Source organism: Aplysia californica, unplaced genomic scaffold, assembly GCF_000002075.1.
Source record: "Aplysia californica isolate F4 #8 unplaced genomic scaffold, AplCal3.0 scaffold00245, whole genome shotgun sequence".
NCBI classification, from domain to species: Eukaryota; Metazoa; Mollusca; class Gastropoda; order Aplysiida; family Aplysiidae; genus Aplysia; species Aplysia californica.
The window spans coordinates 779,601-803,989 of NW_004797515.1; the positions used below are offsets into that span (position 1 = coordinate 779,601).

Consider the following 24,389-nt stretch of genomic DNA (forward strand, 5'->3'; position numbering starts at 1 on the left):
GAGAGAGAGAGAGAGAGAGAGAGAGAGAGAGAGAGAGAGAGAGAGAGATGTAGAACCAATCTTTCGCGTATTTTCACCACCGGCAAAATTAATTACACACTTAAACATGACACGTCACGTCTGTGAAGGTGATGTACCTCTACTATCTGCTGGGCTACAACATTTTGGCGGCAGACGAGAACCTGGCAGACCTGGAACTGGACAAGACGAGCTCCCAGAATGACGCCAACGGAGACAAGATACGCTTGACGTCAGCACAGCTGAGGCGACGTCGGCGGAGCGCATTTTTCTCTCGAAGCGTTTTGTTCAATTACGTCACAGAAGATGTTCAAAGCAAGGTACAATGACTGGGTGAAATAGCTCCTGAGTAAAACTTATTGTTCTTTGCACCTAACACTCTCACTAAAGTCAAAGGTAGAACTTTAGAGTTAAGTTGTTATTTCTGTATCTAGTTCTTCTTGTCATTATGTTACCTTCAATTCAGTTGGTATGTTATCATCTGTATACATTAATACAGAGAGAATAATAGTATCTTTAGATTAAATCAAATTGTTAATTTTTTCATTGTAACGTGCACATCATGGTTTCTGAGTCGTCTTACCCTTTTTGTCTGATCTTTCCTGTACACAAAATAGGTATTGTCTCTTTAGAGCCATGCATACGTTCTGCTTTGCCATTATTAAAAAAATATTAAAAAAGAAGGAAAAGAGAAAGTAAGAAGAAACGTTAAAAAACCACTCTGAGGATTTTTTTAAAATGTGTGCCTCAGACTGAACCAGTGACCAGGTATGAACTTCCACAATTTGAGGAGTTGACCCCTCCACCTGAGTGAAGTAAACCCGCACCTTTAAAGAATGGTTTAGGTTATTTGCCGTTGCTCTCGCTAGACTGGAGATCAATTGGTCGCTTTTTAAGACAAGTAGGCTAACCCAGATTTTGGGGGATTCCAGAGACCTTGATCTACACTAAAAGTGGGCGTTGCCCTACCGATAGAAGAAGTTTGGTTTCATTGGTGTGTATATTAGTTTGGTTATAGAGAAAACTGTCCTTGTCTTTTAAAGAAACTGAACAAGGGGCAAAAACTTTACCATCGATTTTCTCAAAACAGCATTTTCGGGATAGCCCCCTTGTGCTTTAAAGCCACCAATTATTGCTATGGAGACAAGTTATCCTCTCGAAAATCTCTGTCTTTCAGCTGTAAAGCGAGGATTTAACTGTCTCTGAAGCTCATTTCGCTGCGCATTTATAATTCAGGGCCGCTGTTTCCATAGCAACGGTTATGTCCCCCCTCCCCATTCCCTGTATTTCTTTTGCAAATCTTTCTTAATGGTACTGGGACGTTTCATAGCAAAATAGCTAGAAATGAGCAAGGCGGACGAATCAGGAGCATCTCTTTATAACGCAAAAGGAGCAGATGTCCTATTATTTATCTACGTCGTTTGATCTCAGGCTGAAAACACCTACATCTTGACCTTGGATGGTGACGTAGACTTCCGGCCTGAAGCAGTGCGTTTATTGGTGGACAGGATGAAGAAAAACAAAAAGGTCGGGGCAGCTTGCGGAAGGATTCATCCCATTGGATCAGGTGATCTTTGACATGATATTTAAGTTTGTTTGCTTCATAACCGAGAACGTTGTTCTGTTTGTTTTGTTCTATTTCTTGTTGTTGTTGTTGTTGTTGTCGTCGTCGTCATCGCCGTCGTTGTTGTTGTCGTTGCTACTGTTGTTGTTGCTGTTGTTGTTGCTGTTGTTTTTGCTGCTGTTGTTGTTGATGCTGTTGTTGTTGCTGCTGTTATTGTTAGTTCAGTCAGTATTATATCGAGGTATGGCGCAAATGAACCTGATTCATACCTCGCGTATTATGCTGACCTTTTAATATTTTGGGGTTATTGGGGACTCTTTAAGGCCAACCGCCAGTCAATAAGCGTGTCACAGGACATCGGGAGGGGGGGGGGGGGTAATAATCAGATTTGTTTGTTTGAGCGTGAAATCAGGTAGATGCTAATGAACTCCCCGTTCAATTATTTGTTGAAGCAGAGCAGATGATATTTTATTTAAATGCAGGTCGTGTTTTATGCCCCCATCGTTACACTTTACATCTTTAAGGAGGCAGGATTCCGACCCTAACTGCAAGGGATAATCTGGGCTGAGAGGGATACATCCCAGCAGAAAGATCGAGATACTCGATTAACAGTTTTCCCCGCTCGGGAATCAAACAATCAAACTTGGGTCTCCTGTTTACGGCAGCGAAGCACCCAACCGTCACACAACAGTTGAGCAGATGTCAGTGATATTACGCCGATCTGGCATACCCATAAATTGTCGAGCGCCTATTATTTACCTCGACGTGACACATCATAATATTATGCAGGTCAAGTACATTAATTGTGTCGTGATATGGTGGAATCAGGCGCTCGTCAATTTTAGGACATATGGAAGTATTTGTATAATCTAATAGCTTTTTTCATTTGTTTTGCTCTTGATGAAAAAAAAATCCATTTATCTTGAATAGAAGTCGAGCTATTTGGGATTGGGGTTGGTGGAGTCGCCTGGTTTCAGGTGTAAAATTAACGAGAACATGGCCGCCAAAGTAGCTATAGACTGCCATAGCTAGAGTGTCCTTGGAAGCAAAGCAGGACATTTACACTTTTTGTGTCTTTAATCAACTTTTCCCAGTAAAATCGACACAGAAATGTGTTTTTAAATGGACCTAAAAGGTGTTGAACATTTATTTGACCAATCAATGGGCATGAGATCTAACACTTGGGTGTTCCCAGGCCCCATCGTGTGGTACCAGCAGTTCGAGTACGCCATTGGCCACTGGCTTCAGAAGGCCACAGAGCATGTGTTTGGCTGCGTCCTGTGTGCCCCTGGCTGCTTCAGCCTGTTCCGCGGCTCTGCTCTAATGGACGACAACGTGGCCCGTATGTACGCCACCAAGTCTACGGAGGCCGGCCATTACGTGCAGTTTGACCAGGGTAGGTTTGAGTGGGATCTCTCCTCCTCTCTGGCTTTCTTTTTTCTCTTTCCTTTTTTTTTCTTTCTTTGTCGCTCTCTGTCGCTGTCTCTCTCTCTCTCTCTCTTCCTCTCTCTCTCACTCTCTCTCTCCCTGTCTCTCTCCATCTCTGTCTCTCTTTGTCCTTCTGTCTGTCTGTCTGTCTGTCTGTCTGTCTGTCTGTCTGTCTGTCTGTCTGTCTGTCTGTCTGTCTGTCTGTCTGTCTGTCTGTCTGTCTGTCTGTCTGTCTGTCTGTCTGTCTCTCTCTCTCTCTCTCTCTCTCTCTCTCTCTCTCTCTCTCTCTCTCTCTCTCATAAAAATTCTAGGATGTTGAAAAAAAAGCAAGAAAAGATACTGAAGCAGGTACTAATTGTTAAAAGAATTAAACGGTATCTTTCCCTCTCCTGAAAAAAAATGTTTTCCAATCTTAGTGCTTTTGAACAACTTGCCATATTATAATACAATATCAAAATATAAATAGTATAAGTGAACACACATGAATACACACGCATAGCTATACACACACAGACACATACAAATACACATACACACAATCACACACACACACACACACACACACACACACACACACACACACACCCTCTTTCGATTTTCCCCAGAATTCTTTTCTCTTTTTCTCACAACTGCAATTACTAAACTGTGGCAGGTGAGGACCGTTGGCTCAGCACCCTCCTCCTGCAGCAGGGTTATCGCATTGACTACAGCGCGGCGGCAGATGCCTTCACACAAGCTCCGGAGACTTTTAATGAGTTCTTTAACCAGCGACGCCGATGGGGACCTTCGACTTTGGCGAACATTCTGGACCTTTTGGGTAACTGTCTAAACGACTTTAGCCTCACCCTGATTTCGGTATGGAGGATGTAGAGTTCTGTGGGTAAACATAGATCCAAGGGAAAGTTATTGCAATCTATCAGAACAGGCTGTGCGCTTGACTGAAGTGGGCTGATCGCATTCGTGACTACTATGGAGAACAGTGTAAGGTGCAAGTATTATGTGTATTACTTCAACATTTGGAATACTGAATGCCAAGTGCTTTTAATTTGTATTTTAATAATTCAACCGGTATTGAAATATTGAATACCAGACGCTTTTCATTTGATATCTGTCTGTATTTGAGTGTATCGAGGACCAGCTTCTGAAGATATAAGGGGTATAACGAGTTTAGTATTTGGACTCGAGTCCGAGTCTGAATGATAATGAAATACTCGAGTTAATACTCGAGAACTCGAGTACTGGAGTACTCGAATCCCGAATACCGTCATAATGTTTTGGTAAGTGTTTTGCGGTTTTTTTCAAGTTTTTGACTCAGTGTAACACTACCACCCGGGGCGGTGCGACTGACTGAAGTGTTTTTAGGCCTTTCCCAAAGGGGGGACACTAACATGTTCTTATGCACAGTAGAATTGTAAATGGGCTGATTCATCATTGTCATGCTCATACATGGGCTTGAACGGCAACAAGGAACTGCTGCTTCTTCTTTCCTAATCCTTACTATCGTCATTTTCCCTCTACTTCTTTTCTATGTTTGTCACACTTGTGACCTGATATTTTCGGGGTACTTTGACAGCCGAATCAAACTTTGTGCTGTTGAAGCTAGAGAGGAGAGTAGAGTAAGCCTGATTCCCTGTGAGGGCTTCTCAGTTGACATCCACCCCTATGCGCTCATATGACCCTAAGCAGTTGTGAGCGCCGTAAAACCTCTACTAAAACTAATGTAACACCAAACAAAACGATTATTTTGGAACAAAAGTTTTTGTCTCATAACAAAGTTTAAAAAAAATATAAGTAAGTTTAATAAGTCTTTCGACTGCAGTCAAACGTGCTATCCGTTTTCAAAGAGCCGTGGCTACTAGTATCCACGATTGACGTATATAAAATCATTACTGGCTGTCGACATCTAATTAGCCGCTATACTGTGAAAAACTGTAACTTAATAATTACAATCATAATAATAATGATGATGATGATGATGATGATGATGATGATAATAATAATAATAATAATAATAATAATAATAATAATAATGATAATAATAATGATAATAATAACAGCAACAACAAAAATAATAATAGCATTTATATAGCACATATCCCCGCTCTGCAGCATGCTATATGCGCTTTACAACCATTACTGCCCCAGCAGATCCAAGGACACTCAGAAAAATTCTCTACTTCTTTGAAAGCATATATCTACACTTCAAGTAGCCGATGTACAAGCTAAAACAGTAGCAATCTGACAAGATCTTTCTCTTTCTTTAACAGAGTACCCATTCCCACCTCCTAGTGAAGTGAGGAAAATTCGTATGAAATGGCTTTTCGAAGGATGCAACGTCGAGTCTCTCACGGGATTCGAACCCAAAACTTTTTGGTTGCGAGTCCAAGAGCTAAATCACTGGGCTACCGATGCCTCAATTCGAGAATTCATCGTGGTCTGTTCTTCCTTGTATGGAGCTTATCTCTTTTTCATGCGTCACTAAAGTATAGAGTGAACAGAGGTAAATGCTCGGGTCTTTACTAGACCGGACATCATTTTAAAAAAATTAATGTGATAATAAGAAATATATTGTAGTATTTCAGCCATCCCCCACTTTGAATAAAAAACGATTTAAAAATTCAAATTTTCGGTCGATGGAGAAATGTCAAAAGAGCAAACATTTTGACACACCAGTCACCCAAATAGACCCACCTCTTCGTGGTTTTTTTTTGGGGGGGGGGGGGGATTAGTACTCTTCGAATAGGACACAACAGTCTTTGTTGTTTGCAGACGCTGTCTCTCCCAGTTTCATCTGCTCTTGGATTTACAACAAATCTTGAGATCCGTTTATGGGGACGCGAAATTTTTGTACCGAAAAGAAAGTCTATAATGTTTGTATCCCATCTACTTGCCCATTCTGTTCCATTTTAACTCATTTTTAAAAAAGTAACAAAGTAAAAAGTTCAGACTGGGGTTTGCTACACACAGCTAAAAATGTTCTAAAGAAAGATTAGCGATTCTTTATTCTCCACGTTCCCTACCTCTCTTTACTGCCCAAGCCAAAGTTGGTTCTGAGCAGAGTTGTGTTTCTATTCTTACTTGCTTTCACTTTCAGTGATGATAAAAGCGGGGGTTAACAGAGAGAGAATTTCTTCGGAGAATCCAACACACAAACAAACACAAACACAAACACACACACACACACACACACAACACACACACACACACATACACACACATACACACACACACAATCTCACACACACACAATCTCACACACAACATTACATAGGTTGTGTGTATATATATAATATCTAAATTTCAATGTGAGACAGGAATTTTTACTATCACCTTTTCTCTATACCTTGGCCATCAATTGGCTTATGAAGGAAACCACCACAGGGCACAGGAATTGCTAATAATGGACCCCATGGACACTGTTGAGCGATCTAGATTTTGCTAATGACTGGGTGCTTCTGTCACACACCGAGGAATAGATGCAAGCAAAAACATCAGTTTTAAACAGTCTATCAGAGTCTGTTGGATTGAGGATCCACACAGGAAAGTCAAAGGTCCTAAGGATAGATGAACTAAGAGGGGAGCAGGTCAAAATAGAAGGAGATGCACTAGAAGACGTCAAATCCCGTTGCTATCTCGGTAGTATAAATGAGAGAGAGAGAGAGAGAGAGAGAGAGAGAGAGAGAGAGAGAGAGAGAGAGGGAGGGAGGAAAAGGACCAGGGACATCTCACTTTGAACATTTCTGAGGATTTTCAACTCAAATGTGAAGTCATTCCTGCTGTATGGATGTGAGGCGTGGAACCCCATCTTAAAGAGGTTTTCTTGATCAGGTGTCAATGGAAGTTACTGAGAATCAGATGGACAGACAGGGTCACCAATCAGGACGTGTTAAGGAGAAAACAAGAGAGGCCAATCAGAGATGAGGTGGGAAGAAAGCTGAGGCGTTGGATTGGACATACTGGCAGGAAGTCGGGTATATTCATAACAAGGAAAAGTGTTGGATTGGGATTGAAACACACAGTGTAAAAGATCAAGGAGAGAACCACGTGGAACAAGTAGAAGAGTCACAGAAACTGATGTACAGAAAAGTGGAAGACTGGAAATAACGTCAAGAGACTAGCCCTGGAAGGAGAAAAGTGGAAAGTGTTTGTTCATGGCCTATACCCTGATCCAGGATGAGAAAGGCAATGGTAATATTTATATTTCTCTATATATTTGTATTTCCATTTCCATGTTAAATTTATGCTTTCTAAGTCCATAATTCAAAGACTGCTATATTAATTTTAAAAAATTCAACAAGCACAAATTTAGAACTAGGTGTTGTTGGTATCCTGTGAAAGTTACATTGAAATTGAAAAAGAAACAGAGCAGAAAAATGGGATAATGTGTGAAAAAGTAGAATTGTCCGAAAGCAGCCGATAAAGGTAAGAACAGGCTGGAAAACATGACGTGTGCTTTCGCGGAAAAACCTGATTTAAAAAACTCAGCGTTAGGGTGTCTCAAGGCTTACAGACGTTTCTGGATATTGTTCAGAAAATGTCCAGGTATTATAATATGTAAGAACCCCAATTTGCATAATTTGACCCCAAAACACGATTTCTAGGTGCCCCACAAACTACATCAACAGCAGCAATGATTAAAATTTGTTGCTCAATTCCAGGGGACTGGAGGAATACCGTGCACATCAACGACAACATCAGCAGTCTGTATGTGTTCTACCAGACCATGATGTTTGTGTCGACCTTGCTAGGGCCAGCGACTGTGCTGCTCATGATGGCAGGAGCCTACCAGGTGAACCTTAGAATTACTAAGTTCTATCTGACATTTTTGACTATTTTGAGTAACTAAGACCAGAAAGTCAGAAACCAAATTTCCTATCTACTCTTGCAAAATCATAAGATTATTTAGAGTCGTTCTCAAGATGTTCAAAGAATTACAATCGAAAAAGCTTAATTGGCATGAAGTGAAAATAAAATATTTTAATGTCAAATTTCTCGAAACTGGGTACTGAGCAGATAGAACTTTATACATCTAAGGTTGTGTAATGTGCGTCACAAATTTCAGTGTTAACATACTATATATTCCCTGCCAATGTCTCTGGCAACTCCAGCAGACTTAGATTAGTTAAGAACAAACGGCTATGTAAAGCTTGAAGACTTCCTGTTCACGTACCACAGAAACATAGCTCGTTAAAATAATAATTTCTTTACACCGAAACACGCGGTTCTTGGCTTTACGACACGTGTGAGTAAATGTAGGTGTGAATTGACTTCGTGACGCATTGGAATGCCTCGGGTGAGCGACAGAACGTTACATAACATGACGTTTATAATTAATTGAGTTGCGTAGTTTTTTGTCAAACATGTCCTCAATTATTGAACGTAAAGTCTCCAGCTTTTGCAGAATGACTTGTATAAGTTTGTTTAAACAGATCAATATTTTGTAACGCCGGTTAGCTTTATTCTAGATAATAATTCCTTAACAAATAAACACTGAATCAAAATCTGATTAGGTAGTTTCTGCAGATTATAAAAGGTTAACAGCTGGAACAATGTCGCTTATAAAAGCAAGTCCGTCATTGTTTTTCTTATTGCAACATTATGTTTATTTAACGCAAGTTTTGTGAACCTTTAGGGCAAAAAAGTGTTCACTTTAATATTGTTTTCCTATAACACGTTTTGCCTCTAAAAATTAAAGGGGCGTTGATAAGCTGTGACACAGGCCATACATTATGTATGTAAAATGTGTGTCAGAAGCGGGAACTGCAGTGAACATTCCGATTTTCCACGTGACGGAGATTTATAGTATTTTATATAAGTTTATTAAGAAAATAGAAAAACTCCAACTCCAACATGCAATATCAAAATCAATAATACCACCCTCAAGCAAGTACAACATTTTAAATGTTTGGGGACCATTATATAATGAGATGGGACATGCCACACCCAAATTAAAAGCCGTATTTGCCAAGCAAAAGCAACCTTCCACAAAATGAAACAGATACTCACAAACATCAATCTGTCACTGAAAATGAGAAAAAGAGTACTGAAAAGTTACATCGACCCAACCCTATTATACGGGTGCGAAGCATGGACAATCAATAAACAGCTGGAAAGAACAATTGTGGCGACATAGTTGTGGTTCATAAGACGCATGCTACGTATCCCATGGACAGCTAGAAAAACAAATGGAGAAGTCTTGGTTAAAGCAAATTGCAGAAGACAGCTTATAACGAATATAAGAAAGCGACAGGCAACTTTCTTCGGAGAATATTGTAACAGCAGGCAAGTTTGATGGAAAGAGAGGCAGAGGCAGACAGAGGGAAAAGATACTGGACAAGATAACAACATGGCTAGGAGCAGCATGAACAACAGACACCATAGCTGCAACGCAAGGCAGAGTGAAGTGGAGGTCCATGAACGCCCACGCCAGTCGGCAAGGCATCGGATGATGATGATGAAGAAAATAAATGTTTTAAATCTAGCCTAAATTATTGTGGAAAAATATGATTAAGTTAAGACAAATTGATACAAACTGTTGTACGAAGTATGGGTGACATTGATTCACCGGTTAGATAGATATTTGAGATAAGTTGCGCCACGAATTTTTGACCGCACTGTAGATAATCTATTTCGTCGAAATTAGGGCTTTCTTCAACACCATTAAGTGCCATTCTGAAGCAGAATTTTGAACAGTAATCATGGCTCGCCACTCATTCATTCTATTCTTGGGTGCTTCTAAAGAAACTCGAGTATTATTTGGTGTTTTCCTCATCATCCATTCGTTAGTAATGATATTAATAACAATGATGATGATGTTATAATAACAATGATATTGATGATGGATGATGATGATGATGAGGATTATCATAATATTCGTAATAATCATAATTAACTTAATGATAATAAATAGCATTTGTATAGCGCATATTCCTGTTCGACAGCAATCTGTAGGCGTTTATAAATGCAATATGGAATCATCTTTTTACGATATCAAACTAAGTGGCAGAACACAAAGACGGCGGATTTCTGTCACCTAACCTCACTATGTACCGTAAGTTATAAGAATCCATCTATACAATTTCTACAAGAGCACAGAGGCACGGCCTACTCTCTGCGCCGATCTGCGGGATCGGTGGCGGCTTATTTTATAGGAATGAAATTTAGATTCCTACTCACAGGAATACGCTGCTCAGTGCAAAGGAGTGCCTCGTCAGTGGGCGTCACCGGAAGCGTGACATCATAGGGCTGGTCTGGGAACTTCTTCAACTGACCATTATCTCAACAAGGAAACGTCGTAGACAAAAGCTTATTAGATATTTGAAATCAGGTATCCAAATTTTACAGGCTCACCGAGCAGAATTTGAGTTTGTGAAGCGTATTTAGAAATCAGTAATGTTTGGTTTTAAACCACGGATCGTAGTTATTGAATTATGAAGCGAGCTCTGTGTGTTGTGTGTGCGCGCGCACGCGTGCCCATTGAGGTTTTCAAAAAAATGAAAGTAAGTAGCATTTGCACGCCAATTCGTTTTCTTTCTTAATTTTTGAAGAATGCTGTCTAAGTTTAAAAACTCTTAATCCAAAGAAGACAACATGTTGGAATTTACAACTCCACAGTTGTTCACAATATGACAATTACAGTAAAGCTCAGCCTGTTAATCTAGATCTACTTCAGAGGGACAGTCTGCACGCGCTGAAAATATATGTCCTTACCTTCGAAGAGATCGGCGCGAGCGAATTTGTTACCGATATGCCGAAACAACGGTGGCCTCTCTGTCCTCTCCCAAGAAAGAAAAAAACCCTAAATCGTTTTCCCAATTTACGAGACATTGAGCATGGACCCATTGAACCTTCCCATCCGTTTATTCTCTTGGCATGAAATGTAGCCAATCCCCCCCCCCCCAAAATAAAAAAACCCAAACAAACTTCCACCTTTGATCTTGTTTGTATTTCACATCAGATTACAAAGCTGTAAATACCGCCAGGATCATAAAAACCTGCCCACACATGCAGCTTTGTTAGCAACTTCCTGCCCGACTTTGTTTACATTTTAAGAGGCTTTTCTGACGAAGGCTTTGTACCTCTGAACTCAGGAGATAGAATGTATCATACTGGGTTGAATGGGCTCCAGGTGACCTTTTTCGATTACCGTTATATGGCTTTCATTGGGAATCGTCCCTAATATTACCTGATTGCAGGTGCCGTAAAACTCTTACTAAATCACACGATTTCACAAAGAATTGTTACGTTTCATTATGCGCTTGGCTTGGTTCTATCCCAGCTGGACATTAAAATTGGAGATCCTGATTTATATTTGTCGTCGTTGTCGTCGTCTGTTTTGTTGCAGAGTAGTAAAATCATGCCGCAGAAACTTGAATAGATAATCGCCCACATTCAGGCTTTGTTAAGAACTTAGATAAGGGGAAACACCATATTATTATATAAACAAGCGTTCATCTTCAGATGTTTCATAAGAGAAAGAAACAATATTATATCGATCGGACTGAAGCTCACAAATAAGCTGTCTCATTTCTCCGTTCGGCTCTGCCGCGGTCCTCGTTGAGCGTATAGCTAAGGCTAATTGGTTCCGTAATATGTTACAGCAGACAGCCCATATGGCCAAACACACGTGAGAAACTAGATGTACAATGGAATGCAAATATAGATAAGGGAAGGGAAGCGTAGAAGTCTCACAGCATCTTTTTCGTAAGAAGGGGATAATTGACTCTAAGCCCTCACACCTACGTGGTTTATTTCCGGAACAACATAATGTACAGTTTAAATTTAATGAGCGTTGCGTAAACATTCTAAAAGTACCTTCGAATAATTTGTGTCTGATCAAACTTAAGGAAAACTTCAAGAGAAAAAAGGCGGTTGTTTACTGTTAGCAATTAGCCCTACACCTAAATTTGATTTCATAAATGAGGTGTCCTTCTTCGATTTAATGCGCGTTGTGACAAACAATTATGATAATATTAAATCTGCTAATATCCACGATGTCATGAGCAATAAAGAAAAAAATTCAAAGTGCTGTTGTCTAGCACATAAGCTCGAGATACTTGACAACAAAAGTAAAACTACGGAAGATGATTCCCTTCAATGTCGAGAAACTAATATGTTAAGTTATAACGTCACATTTCACCCTATTTTCCCCATTCGTTTGTCGTAAACAATTGTTTATATATATATATATATATATATACTAGCTGGGCCCCCTTTCGATGAAAGGAATGATCGATGCTTTAATATCAACTAAAAGTCATTGGCCTACTATATTTACACTCTATTGGAATGAGGAAATAAATCTTGAGAGATGCAAAAAATTATAAGGTCTAGATCCATGCTCTCAAAACGAAATGCGCCTCGCGAAATATCACTTCCGGATTTTCAAAAATTACAGAGACAGAAGCGTCGGCGTACAAAAGCGATCGGCAAAATAAAGAAATTTAGCTTTTTGCAGCAAAACCGTCTCAAAACTGAAAAAACCAAGGGCGTCATGTTCTGGAGAATATTTTTAAGAATCTTTTGGCGAAAACCGCCTGTCGATCGATGCAGCCATTAAAACGCCTTTTGAATAACAAAATTCGGCCACAACAAACAGATAATTCGTTTGTCGTAAACAATTGTTTATATAGATCTATATATATAGATCTATATATAACTTTTTTCTTTTCTTTAAAAAAAAAAAAAAAAAATTTTTAAATATACATATATACATGTATAATATATATTATACGTGTGCTTGTTTGTGTGTGTGTGTGTGTGTGTGTGTGTGTGTGTGTGTGTGTGTGTGTGTGTGTGTGTGTGTGTGTGTGTGTGTGTGTGTGTGTGTGTGTGTGTGTGTGTGTGTGTGTGTGTGTGTGTGTAGGTGTGTGTTAATTATATTATGCGCATTATTTTGATATACAATGCGTATTACTTTATTATTTTATGCTACCCAAAAAAATGTATCATTATCTATAGTACTTTTCTTTTTTTTTGTTCGGTCTGTCCTACTTTCCGCTGCACTAAATAGCTATTATCACTTCGATGTGCCCCTCTCTCATCAAACCAAAATAGTATTGCTTAAAAGATTACTGTAGGACCTTTCCTAAGGGTCCACTATCTAGGACAACATGTACAAAGGACCACTTCCTCCCTTGCCGTTTCTATATCATAATAATAATGTTCTTCACCTGTCTAAGACAAGCACTTTTCTGCTCCACAACGGTTTTCTGTCGTGGACGATTTGAACTGGATGCATGCTGTTATTAGAATTAACGAGCGCTGGTTATGAATAATGATCAATGCTTTTAACTTACTTAGTCTCCCCCCATACCGTGAGGCACTTATGGTAGAGAGCAATCGACGCCACTCTTGTCCGTCTCTGGCCACAATCTCCAGTCTTGGCACATCTTGTCCGTGGGTGACAGTGCCATCCCTGATTGGGCTTCTGTAACTTCTAAGTAGAGCTATGCCAGTTTAACGTTATAAATATTCAAAAATGTCTCTCCGTTTCACAGGTAGTGTTCAAGATCACGGTATTTGAGTCATATTGCCTGTCCATCGCCCCGGCAGCCGCCTACGTGTTGTTGTGCATGTTCGCCAAGTCCGACACACAGCTCTCCGTGGGGGCCGTCATGAGTGCTGTCTACGCAATTGTCATGACAGTGGTGCTGGTGGGGACCATAGGAACGGCAATCAGTGGCTCTATCACCAGCCCCAATGTCATATTCATGGTAAGCGTTTGTGATTTTGAAGTGCTGTCAAAATTTTTCAAGACTCTCACCCACTCACCCCACCACTATTTGTAAATTTGTAATACAGTTACAATTGTTTAAGACTCTCAACTGTCTCTTTTTGTGATTTCGCAGTACAGATGAAATTGTACGCTGTCGGGGAGTGGAGCTGTTATCTTAGACAGGTTGACGGGTTGGGTAGTGTTATTTATATAGATTACATTAGTGAAAGCTTTGGTCGCCTAAAACTTCAGAACCACTTAACTTTAGAATTTGAAAAAAAATAGTAACAGCGGTTCAGAATCTTTTAAAGGGTGCACAGTTATATTAAGGAGTCTGAAGTCACTGTTGTTTAAGTTTCAGTTTTTCAACAGTTCTGTTTATATCTAATCTTGGGAAAGTCCGTTTTCTAAGACGCCATTTTAAACCAAATGAGATTTCTGTCCACAAGCAGTGTGCACTGTTCCACAATGACTTGACGGTCGATTCTTTTGAGTCCGTTCATCGAACGGATACCTAGCATGTTATGATGTAGGAAAATAAAAACGAAAACGGAGGAAGTGAGAGTTTGTCTCTTGTGAAGCTTGTTTTGCTCGGGATCAGCTGTAGCCAGCGTACTGCTTTAGAAATAGTGTGTTAAGATGCACACGACCACACTAGAAGGATGTCTGATGGGATAGAATGTGCTCACCACATCAGAGAACCCATCAATCATCACTCACTTTATATATATATTATGTTTGAGTGGGTAGGTTGGTTCAATCAGATATATAGATAGATAGATCCATCCATCCATCCATTCATCCATCCATCCATCATTTCATCCATCCATCCATCCATCCGTCGGTCCGTCCATCCATCCATCCATCCATCCATCCATCCATCCATCCATCCATCCATCCATACATACATGCATACACATACATACATACATACATACATACATACATACATACATACATACATACATACACAGAGACTTAGATGGATATAGGGTGTTTAAAAATACCTGTTTTCTTTAGAATCTTTGATGGGTTGAAAAAGGTTGACGTTTGACGTACATTCTTCGAGCCTGATAGGACAATTTACCCAACGGTAAAAGACAAGTTCTATGGCTGGAGCGGAAGGTGGGGGTAGCGAGCGCTTGGGGGAGGGGAGTTGAAGAGTAACGAGGGGGTGTATTGTTGTGGGGAGGGGTGAGAAAGGATAGACGTAGTAGGATGTAAAAAAATAGATAAATGAGAAGACCCTCTTAAAGGGCAATAACTTTATCATTTCTGTATTAATTTCAACAAAAATTCTGACAAAGAAAATTCGACCAGGAAGACATCAGGTTTATAAATAAAAAAAAAAAATCAGTTGACGTGGTCGAGAAATATCAAGTAAAAAAAATTTCAATCAAAATAAACTTTACTCCTTTAAAATGTTCACCTACAGTGGCGTGATTGGTCCGTTCTGGATTCAGGACAAAAAGGGTATAACCACGACAATCACATCAGATTATGGATATGCGTTGATTAAAAAAAAAAATTAACACCCATCTATTCCTTAAACAGTTATCATGGTGACTGGTTACCGCGGTTTCCATGGTTGCTCTCGTCCACGTACATGGAAACCAAATTGTCTCACAGAACAAATTTGAAAAGTAATAGAATTTAAATGGACAAAAACATGTACCAACAGCTTATATATTTCACAGAATTTGAAATATCACTGTATGATGTGGTGGTGATAATACGTGCAGGTTGTCTAAAAAAAGAACCCGTTTAAAGAGTAAATATTCGGTCATTTTTCCACTCAATTTAACAAAACTTTGACCAAATAAAATTCGATCAGCGGGACGTCATATCTGTTTCAATATGAAGAAAAATCAATTCACATGTTCGAAAAACATTACTTTTTTAACCACCAAATTTCAGTGAAATTCAACTTTGCAACTTAAAAAAAGACCGTACTCAAGTGTATCTATGCATTGAAGAGCGAATTTATATTAAACTGGTATTGCCAAATAAACTCAGGGATAGTGGTGGCTATTTAATTTGCATGCCTCTGGTGTTGACTATCACGATAAGCTTGAATACGCCACTAGAAATTTTATGGCAAGTTTTTGAGTCGATTCTTTAGACATCCTGTTTAACATTGAGTTTCAACTTTTCGACTGTTCGCGGGTTGTTTACGTAGATTATATCTGTAAAAAAACAAAAAGCAAAAATAAATAATTGAGGGGGTTCACGTGTAGGGAAAGAAGTAACAATTCAATTGTTTTATCCTACAGAAACTAGGTCTCCCCAACAGCATGACACCTTCTTCTCCTTAGATTTCTCCGTAACTTTCTCCGCACGGTGAGATTCCCTTCTCGTGTGACTGACGGTCGTGGTTTACCGCCCTCATCCTGAATCCAGAACAGGCCGACCACGGTTCTGTGGCTGAATGCTTTTAAAACACACACTTTTGTGCATTACAGACTTTTGGTTAACTAAGTTTAACTGGATGATCCTCGAACACTTGAATTTATTTTCTTTTTAATATTGAACAATTTGACGTCAACTTGTTTCAATTTTATCAGTTTTGTTGACAATAGTATGATCGTGCTTGTGTCTTTTAAATGGGTCGTCTTGTATTTTAGAGACCATTTAAACGCATGTATATTTATCTTCTGACAGGAATATTCAGAAGCCTGCCTCCAATATATGGTCTAAATTATGTCGATTCTGTATGTGTGGTTGGAAGGGGGGGGGGGGGGGTGGCGAAAACAAACCTACATTAATTTTTTTTTGTTCTCAGGTGATGCTCAGTGTGATCTTCATCACTTCAGGCTTTATGCACCCTCGTGAGCTCGGCTGCCTTGTCCCAGGGGCTCTCTACTTCATCTGTATCCCGGCCGGATATCTGGTGCTCACCATCTACTTTCTGACCAACCTGCACGTTGTCTCATGGGGAACACGAGAGGTGCCTAAAAAGAAGACCAAGGAAGACTTAGAGAAGGAGAAGAAGGAGCAGGAGAAGAAAGAGCAGAGGAAAATGGAGAGGAAAAGTGGTGTTCTCGGGTGGCTCGGTGTCAAGTAAGTTCCACACGAAATGAACTGTAATTGTGAGTGTTTTACGTTCTCATCAAGTCAATGTTAATTTCGTAGACAGGCTATTTTGATTCTGTCTGTAAGGGTTAAGGGGGACACAACACCTCCTGAGATGGATAAAGCGTCCTAAGAGACAGACGGGGATACTCGATTTAAAAAATACCTCTCCACGTGGGAATCAAACTGGTGTCTTCTGCTTGCGGCGCTGAAACAACTAACCGCTATACATTAGATACTAGTAGTTTCAGAGAGTAAGAGTTAAAAAATGTACCTTTATTAAAATCGTGGACATTTTCTCTCGCAGCCACTGACTACCAAAGCCGACAGCAGTTGCAAGAACAAAACAATAATAAAGACATATCTTAAAAGCCAACAAAGAAACAGTATCTCTGTCTTTCTCCCTCAATTTCCCTTTCTCTCTCCGTGTCTATCATTATGTCGGTGATTCCAGCTGTCGGCCTGCATCTGTTTTTCTTTCTCTCTTTCGCTCACGGTCTCTCCCAATTCTTGCTCACACATACGCACGCAAAGCCTCATATTCACAAACACGCAAACAAAAAACAGGTTAGTATTTAATTTGAAAGTAAAATGGCGCCTAATAAATAGCCTGTTTCAACGTTCGTTTCTCAGTTAGCTGTAATCGTATTATTATTTTGTGGAGGTGAATCTTTGTTTTTATCCAGCGAAAACTGGAACTTTTTCTAATTTGAATGATTCGTTATTTCTTAATTTGAATGGTGTTTTTTTTTCTTTGTTTGTTTGTGTGTGTGTGTGTGTGTGTGTGTGTGTGTGTGTGTGTGTGTGTGTGTGTGTGTAAAAAGTTGTGCATGTTCACATATTATGCTACTAGCGTGCATCTTCGTTTGGGAGAGACAGATAAACAGGTTGACACCTGGAGGATAGAAAGACAGAGAAACTATTAGAGAAAATGTGTGGGTGGCTTGGATTATTGTTTCATTACAAACCAAAATAATTCTAATTTTTTGTTGTTGTTATTTTTAGATACGTGTTCTCGGAAATAGGAGAACTGATCAAGCAGTTCAGAGCCTTGATCTTTGAGACTGTCCGCTCCAAAGACAAAGACAGAACCGAGACGAAGTCCACATCTAAAAAACGCAGTAACTCCACCTCTTACACAAACGAGTTGCTCCAGCAACTGGTTGAGGAGTTGAAAGAAGGCCGACGGATGCAGTCGACCAAGCTTGACGATGCCGAGAAAGGATTCCTTGACGTCCCCAGCAAACATTTGTTCCGTAAAGTGAGTGACGGTATGATCAGTTCACATGTCGGTGCTACTGGGAACGTCGACGACCATCAGGCCAGCTCTCTTCACAACGATATTCGCACACAGGTTTGTGTATGTGTATGCTTTAGTTTTAAAATAATTTAAATTGCTTCGTCTGCCTGTTTGAGTTATTATGTTAGCACACTCAAGTAACACAGGCATATTGTGAAAATACGAAGGCTAGGATCAGGAGAGACGTAGCTGTTGTTTTTGTTGTGTTTGGTGTTATTTTTATTATTACTGTTGTTTCTTTTGTTGTTGAATACTAGTTAATTGCAAAACAGCATAATAGTAGATACATCTCCACTGAAACAAACCGAGACCAGAAGAGCCAGACTGAGGCGCTACATGGAGACCCCTCCCCCACTCGGAATTATCCACTCTCAGAAACAACATCAGAATTGTGAACTTTCATCACTTTTAAAACTGTAAGTTCTAAGACCGTTAAATCTTCCTTTGTACAGACAAGAAAAATACTCTTTCAATAAAGATGAAAACCCATAAAGTATTTCCCCTTATCAAGAATGAGCAACTGCACAAGTTGCAATTACATCTGTGTGAACATCTTTCGTAAACCAGTCGAAAAAGTAATGGGAAAAAACCAGTTTGGGAAAATCTCATACAAAGCAGTGATGAGGTCAATGAAGAAACAGATTACTCCGATAGCGTCCAATAGACGCTTCACAATAAAACGATATTTTGACACATTTGATGCATAACCACTCATATATTGCGCAACAATCCTTTGAAATGCATGAACACTCGTAATATATCAGGACAAAAGAAAATGTATAAAAAGGACAATCACTGTGGGTGATAGTCACATGTGTTACGTTGTTGGAAGAAGAATCAAACTAGCTAAAAATACGTTTTAGATAAATGTATCTCCAGACCAGTCTTATATGCGGTCAACATGGGCGTCTCCCTTATTTGCAGTGGGAAGGAATTCCACACAAAGTTGTTGAAAAAGCCATAAATCCAATGTTTTACTAGGCACAGTTTGAAGACCCCATCCCGGCCCCGTAAATTTTCAATCAAATATACTCGTGTCCTAAATTAGAATGATATCGTGGTGCAAGATCATTAAAACTCTTAGAGCACATTACCACAGGTTTGTGTACTCAATACAGGCTTTCACAGAGACCTAATATAGATGGCGAAGCAATGGTGCTCTGTGTGCACCAGAGAGGGTTTACAGTAATACTGGTGTGCACTAACAGACTTTTTGAGAACAACACTTAAAGTGTGGGTCAGAAATCTTATAATTTTGTTCATTAGGTCTGTTTGCATGGACACGAGGAATGAGCTACATATACAATATGAGGCAGATGATGGCATCAGTGTCTTGAGAAATGATTTGCTAACACACCTTACACACACAACTCTCTCTCTCTCTTTCTCTCTCTTCCCCCCCTCTCTTTCTCTCTCTCTCTCTTTCTCTCTCTCTCTCTCTCTCTCTCTCTCTCTCTCTCTCTCTCTTTCTCTGTCCTCCTCCCCCCCTCTCTCCATTTCTCTCTGCCTCTTTGGATCTGCGTCTATCACCCTTCCCCATTGCACCCCAGTCAGTCTTTCCTCCTCAGAACTCTGTGGCCCCGGCATCAGTGATGACGTCACCGAGTTTCACTATCAGAGAGGACCCAGCTAGACCCGCCTGGATCTTGCACCCGGCTCTGAGCGGAGGTTCAATCAAACTGCTACCCGAGAGAGAGCGAAACTTTTGGTCTCAGCTCATGGCCAAATATCTCTACCCGATCAATGAGGCGAGTCAGTCGGTGTACAGAAATTATAGTCTTAAAAAAGTGGGGGTTTTCTGTTGTTTATATCGGACGTATTTTCTCGTATTTGTTCGAAGTTCCATTGGACTTAATTTAGGTAAACTACTTGTTCTCGTATAAGAAACATTTCAACAGTGTTAACTATTTCAGAGGAGACGTTTACAATAAACATATTATAATGTGCTCACCGTTAAAAATAATCGTCATTTGAAGACACCTCAGTGGGGATTCGGAAAAGGATCATCCGTACTGTACCCCAGAGTGAAACTGAGCAGTGTGATAATAGTTAAACATTCTTATGATGCTGACGACTACACTAAAAGTATTTCTCTCAGAATCAGTATACGCCGCTCGTAGTTTACAAAATAAAACATACAAAACCATTATTTTGTCTTTTTTATTTCGCAGGACGTACAAAGCAAAGAAAGAATTCATAAGGATCTGCTAGCCTTGCGGAATAATGTTGTGTTTGCCTTTTTCATGACGTCTGCCGTCTGGATTGCGCTGTTTATGCAGGTTCATCATCATCATCATCATCATCATCATCATCATCATCATCATCATCATCATCATCATCATCATCATCATCATCATCATCATCATCATCTGATATACCTTCTTAAGCGACTCCTTACCCCAACCCCTTTTTGAGTTGCTTACTGCACCGATCATCTTCATTTTTGGACACTTCATCAATGTGCTTGTTGAAGGTTAGCTGTCTGTCCAGATAGACGCCCAGCAGGCGTGGGGCAGAGTTGTATCAATAGCGGCTTAAAATACCTAAGCCAACAAAAGAAAACCTTCGTTATAATGATTTATATCTGTTACCGACTTGGTTCGCTGTAACAATCTTGACCTTCGTCCCTGTTCAATCTATGAAAACAATTGTAGGTACTTTTCACACTTGCTCCACGATTTTTTCCACAAAAAGATGTCGAAAACTTCAGAATGAAAATTATGAGGGCGTATTTTTATTTTCTCGTTTTTTAAAACTCTCCATCTTTTTGCCTCATCTTCAAATTTCAGTTGGAAATCTTGCAAGCAGAACTGAAGAATCACCTTTTCGTTCACATCCCGAGAATCGACGGGGACGGCACTGTCAGTTTCCAGCCTCTTGGTCTAATATTCCTCTGCTGTTTCTCCATCATTTTGCTCCTGCAGTTCGTAGGCATGTTCTCTCACAGGTAGGTCTTAACTCGTAGTATAGGGAAGGCTATTTCTGTGTTTTTGCGCGATGTTTTCTTTTGTGTGTGTGTGTGTGTGTGTGTGTGTGTGTGTGTGTGTGTGTGTGTGTGTGTGTGTGTGTGTGTGTGGAAGGCGGCTGAGGTCGAGAAAGGTTAGCAGCCCTTTCAGGTAGAAAAACAATAACAAAAACAAAAAACACCAACAGCAAAGCCAACACGACCGCCAGTACTGGAAGATGGTGAACCTTCATCACCGACCGAAGAGAGGAGACAAAATGGAGTGTAGAATGACGCAGGGTGGTGAAAGCCGAAAGGAAACCACCAAGTCGAGAAACCTCCTGTCGACCAGAAGAACCACCAGACTTGGCCCCTGAAATGTTCATACAATGTACGAGGCAGGGAAGGCACTGCAGGTTGAAAGAGAGATGGAGGCCTACCAATTGGACATATTGGGTTAGTGTGAGACGAGATGACGAATGCAGGGGAGTGCCAACTTGCTTCAGGGGAAACAATTCTCTATTCTGGACTTCTGGACGAAAACTCCCCACATGCAGAAAGAGTAGGTATTCTGTAATCTACACAGACCAAGCGGATTTTGATAGGATGGAAAGCAGAAGGTCTGCGACTAATATCAGCAGAATTCCGTTCTCAGAAGAAAGACATCAACCGTCATGTTATCCAGGGATATGCCCCCACCAGGACCAGGATGCGAAAGAGATTTTCTACAAAATGCTATTGATCAGGTTAAAAGGAAGGACATTTTGATTGTTATGGAAGACTTCAAAGCTAAGATTGGCTGTGACAATGTAGGCTTTGAGAAAATCATGGGGGAAACACGGACTGGGAGACAGAAACTAAAATGGAGAACTATTTGTGGAAATGTGAGCAACAAATGGGCTCATGATAGGAGGAACTGTTTTCCTACATAAACATGTACACAAAGCAGCATGGGAGTCTCCAGACCAACAAACTGAAAACCAGATTGACCACATATGTGTCAATAAGAAATTCATGAGATCAATAAGGGATGTTAGAGTTTACAGGGGTGAAGACGTAGCTTCTGACCATCATCTACTCATTTCAACAATCCGACTAAAACTAAAACAAACACAGGGGACTGTTAATCATAGGTGCCGGTACAACGTGGAATCTCTGAGAGAGCCATCATCAAGAGAGGAGTTTAAAGTAGCTGTTAAAAATAGGTTCCAAGCGTTGGAAACACTAGGCGAGGATAGCAGGAAGAGCGTGGAAGAAACATGGGAGGCAATAAAAGAAGGCTGGACCACTGTGTGTCAAGAGGTACTGGGGAAACGGAAATGTGAGCACAAGCCGTGGATATCTGCCACCACTCTGAGGAAGATAGAGGACAGAAAAAAAGAAAAAAGGATCAGGTAAACAGAAGCAAGACAAGAGCAGCCAAAGCAAAGGCCCTAGAAGAATACACCAAAGCACAGAAGAATGTAAACGTCAAAATACGGAAAGACAAAAGAAATTATGCCGATGACCTGGCGCACGAGGCAGAGGAAGCAGCAGGGGCAGGAAACACAAGAGGACTGTATGAAAACACCAAGAAACGTGCAGGCAGATACAGAAACGCAGATGTGCCAGTTAAGGATAAAGAGGGAAGGCTTCTCACAAATCCAGACGAACAGAAAGAACGCTGGAACGAGCATTTCAGAGAGCTACTGAACAGACCAAGGCCAGAAAAACAGTTTGACATTGCACCAGCAGAGATTAATCTGGAGGTGAGTGAAGAAAAGTCCAGTTTAGAGGCGATCAAGGAGGCGATAAGATACCCGAAAGCAGGCCTAGGCTGTGTGCCCATGTGAAGTTCCCCCCAGAAGTTCACAAGGCGGATATCGACACTGCGGCAGGGATTCTTTAAGGAGTTATTGGCAAGATATGGAACGGTGAAAAATTTCCACAGCATTGGAGACAAGGATTGCTTGAGAAACTATCCAAGAAAGGTGACCTGCATGAGTGTAAAAACTACAGAGGAATCATGCTCCAGTCCATTCCTGGGAAGAATTCAAGTCGTACCTTGCTGGAAAGACTGAAGGAAGAAGAGGATGTCAAACTAAGAGAGGAGCAGGCAGGATTTCGTAAAAAGAGATCATGTACAGATTGCAGCTCTGAGGATAATAGTGGAGCAGTCCACAATGTAAAACTCTTCCCTGTACGTTAACGTTGTTGACTACAAGAAAGCTTTTGACAGCCTAGATAGGGACTCAATATGGAAGCTCATGCGCCACTACGGAATACCTGACAGGTTCGTGAGATTGATCAAGAAGATGTCTGAGGTAATCAGCTGCAGTGTCTTACTTGGAGGGCAGCGGACAGACTTCAGAAGGGAAAACAGGAGTGATGCAGGGATGCCTGCTATCGCCTTTCCTCTTTTTTATTAGCAGTGGATGGAATAATGAGAGAGACAGCATCAGGACAACGCGATGGCATTCAGGGGACCTTTTCCGGTCAGTTGGAAGACTTGGACGACTTGTCACTTTTTTCTCATAGTCGATCCCAAATGCAACAGAAGACAGATCGCCTCAGGACCTTCTCCCGTAGTGTTGGACTCCACATTCATACGGATAAAACGAAAGTTCTTCTAATGAATGCAGCCGACGTTCCTATCACATTGCACCATTGCGGATGTTGAATCCTTCGCCTACCTGGGAAGTGTCATCAACAAGGCAGGGGGAACAGACGAAGACATTAAGGTCAGAATCCAAAAGTCCAGAGCAGCATTCACCGTCCTCAGGAATATATGGATGTTTTAGGAACTGGGATTAAACACCCTGCTGAGGATCTTCAAAATAAACGTGAAGACTGTTCTACTGTATGGTTCAGAGACATGGGGGCTCACAGCATCATCAGCAAGGAAACTGCAGAGCTTCATAAATGGATGTCTAAGAAGGATAGTGGTCTAAGAAGGATAGTGGGGATCAAGTGGTACGATCGAGTCACAAGCTGTGGGAAAGAACAAGCCAAAGGCCAGTAAAGGAAGATCTACAGGGGAAGAAATGGAAATGGATTGGGCACACCCTGGGGAGACCCCCGACAAGCATCGTCAGACAGGCTTTGACGTGGAATCTACAAAGAAAACGTAAGAAAGGAAGACCAAAGATGACATGGAGGCGAGCGGTAATAGCAGAAATGTAAATGGCGGCAACATCATGGAAACAGCTAGGAAAGATGCAGAGGACAGACTTCGCTGGAGAAATGTTGTTGATGGCATCTGCTCCACTGGGAGTTAAAAAGGGCAAGAGGGAGGGAGAGTGTGTGTGTGTGTGTGTGTGTGTGTGAGAGAGAGAGAGAGAGAGAGAGAGAGAGAGAGAGAGAGAGA

General features: G+C 40.7%; 1 protein-coding gene across 1 annotated transcript in view; it reads left to right on the top strand.

The window, feature by feature from the left end:
• LOC101855956 overlaps positions 1-24,389 on the top strand; it is a gene marked incomplete in the record, with an annotated part of 111,217 nt that overhangs the window by 77,005 nt on the left and 9,823 nt on the right. The window contains 11 exon segments of the mRNA XM_035970277.1: positions 129-338; positions 1,450-1,585; positions 2,778-2,978; positions 3,663-3,827; positions 7,669-7,799; positions 13,510-13,725; positions 16,510-16,787; positions 17,805-18,153; positions 19,650-19,847; positions 20,271-20,378; positions 20,889-21,046. Coding sequence (XP_035826170.1) covers positions 129-338; positions 1,450-1,585; positions 2,778-2,978; positions 3,663-3,827; positions 7,669-7,799; positions 13,510-13,725; positions 16,510-16,787; positions 17,805-18,153; positions 19,650-19,847; positions 20,271-20,378; positions 20,889-21,046 — 2,150 coding nt within the window.